Genomic DNA, 2,500 nt, shown 5'->3' with positions numbered 1-2,500 from the left:
GGCATCGAAGCTCGCAAGAGGTCGACAGTGAACCTGCACACTACACCTGGACGCGCTGGTGAACAAGTGCGTGGCCACAATGAGAGCTAGAAAGCCCATGGAGAATATGTACCATGTATCCATGAGCGTGTTGTAGGTCGTGGTGGGGCAGCGCGGTCCCGGAGTCCGTGTAGAGTGCCACCAGGACGAGGAGGGTGGTCAGGCTCAGGGTGCCACGGTCGTTGAAGGGCTCGACGGGGAGGAAGAGAGTGCCATAGCCGAGGGCCATAAGGAGCAACGTGGGGGAGATAGCTGTCCCACACGTACTGCGCCCGTCGCCTCCTCAGCGCGAGGGAAATGGTGACCTCCCTTCGCACTCGCAGCCTGACCCATCGCGACCTCTTCTATGCCGTATCCCTCCAGCCTGGTTTCTGATCTTTGCTTCTGAAGTCTCCGAAATATTCATGGTTCTCCTCTTCTATAACGCATCCCTCCACGCCAGCCTCGGTTCTGATCTTTGCTTCTGAAGTCTCCGAGGTATTCGTGGTTCTCCAGATGGTATTGGAGAACACAAGGTCGAAAGAACAACGTTGGGTGTCCCAGGGGAAGGAGTGGTGTTTGAAAATGCATCTTACTTCGGGCTGCATTTTAATCTTCAATTCCAGTGGATTATCCTTGCCTTCATACATTACATCTGAAAAGTGAATATATTATCATTATTAAAGATGTTAGTTTCAGCCTAGAACAGCAACTCTGCAACTGGCTTATCGCTGTAACCTTTGATTCCTATATTTAAGATATATATATATATATATATATATATATATATATATATATGTGTGTGTGTGTGTGTGTGTGTGTGTGTGTGTGTGTGTATACATACATATATATATATATATATATATATATATATATATATATATATATATATATATATATATATATACATGTATATATACATATATATATATATATATATATATATATATATATATATATATATATATATATATATAATGTATGTATGTATGTACTGTATATATATATATATATATATATATATATATATATATATATATATATATATATATATATATATATATAGTTGCGGATATTTCCAACCGGCACACCACAAACGTTCCATTTTAAAGTTTATTGATATATTTATTGATTTATTGATATACTTATTCATATGATATAGCTAAAATAAATATTGAATAAGTATAAATGCTACGGTTTTATACCTAAATATTTGCGTTCATTATGGACCATGAACCAATAGTAATTAACGACTATTTGCAAGAGCTATCCTGTCATCCTCCAAAATATTGATCTCTTCATGCCAAAAAAAACATTCAGTAAGTGTTCTGAACATGAATCTGTGTTCATCGCTGGACCGAATACTCACCGTCCTGTTCTATTGTTCCATTGGTATTTTTCCGTACAGAAAGGACCTTCTTCTGCACTGGGAAACCCTCCACTGGCTCTACCGTGATCATGGGAGTCCAGACCGGAGCATTTCCCCGTGAATGGTATATCTGATTTACGTTCCTGTTTCTCCGGAGGTTCTTGTACCTCACGCTCGGATCACTCCAGCTCATGATCACAGTCATGTCCAGGAACAGGCTCATGTCCAGGAGGTCGACTTTGATGATATCCAGAACATTACTCATTTCCAGGCTTGAGGGTCCGTGATGGGAGGAGCGAGCTGATGTGGTTCGGTGGAATGTCGAGCAGTTCGCACCTCTGCTCGTCGCTTCGGTCTCTGCAGTTCGGTACCAGATCGCATCGCTTCGTCATGTCGATGCACGACCCATCATCACACACGAACTGCTCTGAGGAACACACCTGCTCAGGGTTAGGGTTAGGTTTTTATTTAACCGGGTCCAGATCAAACGACCGATGGGTACGTTTGGGCTGAATAAATAGGTTAATATTCTGCCATTTTGGCCTAATTGCCATTTATCTCTTTTATACTGAATCAAATGGCCTTTCATTCCTCTAAAGGATATACCGTTGGCGCTTGTGATGACAAAGGCCGTGCTGTCGGCAGTGAAACCTTTTATCTGGAGACCTCGTAGCCAAAAGACCGGTGCAGATTTCGGTTCCACTGCTGCGACACAGTTCTGGTTTTCCGGGTCCTCCATGACCCACCTCTCATCGCCAACTTGAATGGCCCCGGTTTTAGTTGTGCGAACAATTTTACGATGGTCAAGATGAAATCTAAGTTCTGACCCCTTGTCCCCCGTCGCCCACGTCTTCGAATCTGGCATGTAACGTGCATTTATCCACGCTGCTCTTGTTGAAGAGTATCTATAGCTGCACTGAGATCCGTGAGCCGACATCATTTTCTTCAAGGCTTTGGCCTCTTTCTGAGTTTTGGGGCAAAATAGTTTCAGTCTCATGATTTCCAAAAGTGTTTGCGTCTCAGGAAGAGAGAGCTGTTGGTTGAAAAACAAAATTTTGTTTTCGGTGCTCGGGCAAGAATCCCCTGAGAGAGTTTCAAATTTGCCTTCCGGTT

The 2,500-nt window shown here is 42.7% G+C and overlaps 1 protein-coding gene across 1 annotated transcript in view; it reads right to left on the bottom strand.

Moving 5' to 3' along the window:
• Nucleotides 1-99, bottom strand: part of LOC138863216 (sporozoite surface protein 2-like) — a 1,206-nt gene extending 1,107 nt beyond the window's left edge. The window contains exon 1 of the mRNA XM_070127386.1: nucleotides 1-99. This exon is cut by the window's left edge and continues 1,107 nt beyond it. Coding sequence (XP_069983487.1) covers nucleotides 1-99 — 99 coding nt within the window.
• Between the last annotated feature and the right edge of the window lie 2,401 nt (nucleotides 100-2,500).

Source organism: Penaeus vannamei, chromosome 11 (genome assembly GCF_042767895.1).
Source record: "Penaeus vannamei isolate JL-2024 chromosome 11, ASM4276789v1, whole genome shotgun sequence".
NCBI classification, from domain to species: Eukaryota; Metazoa; Arthropoda; class Malacostraca; order Decapoda; family Penaeidae; genus Penaeus; species Penaeus vannamei.
Note: the sequence above shows the minus strand (reverse complement) of the source record. Positions and strands in the feature narration are given on the sequence as shown.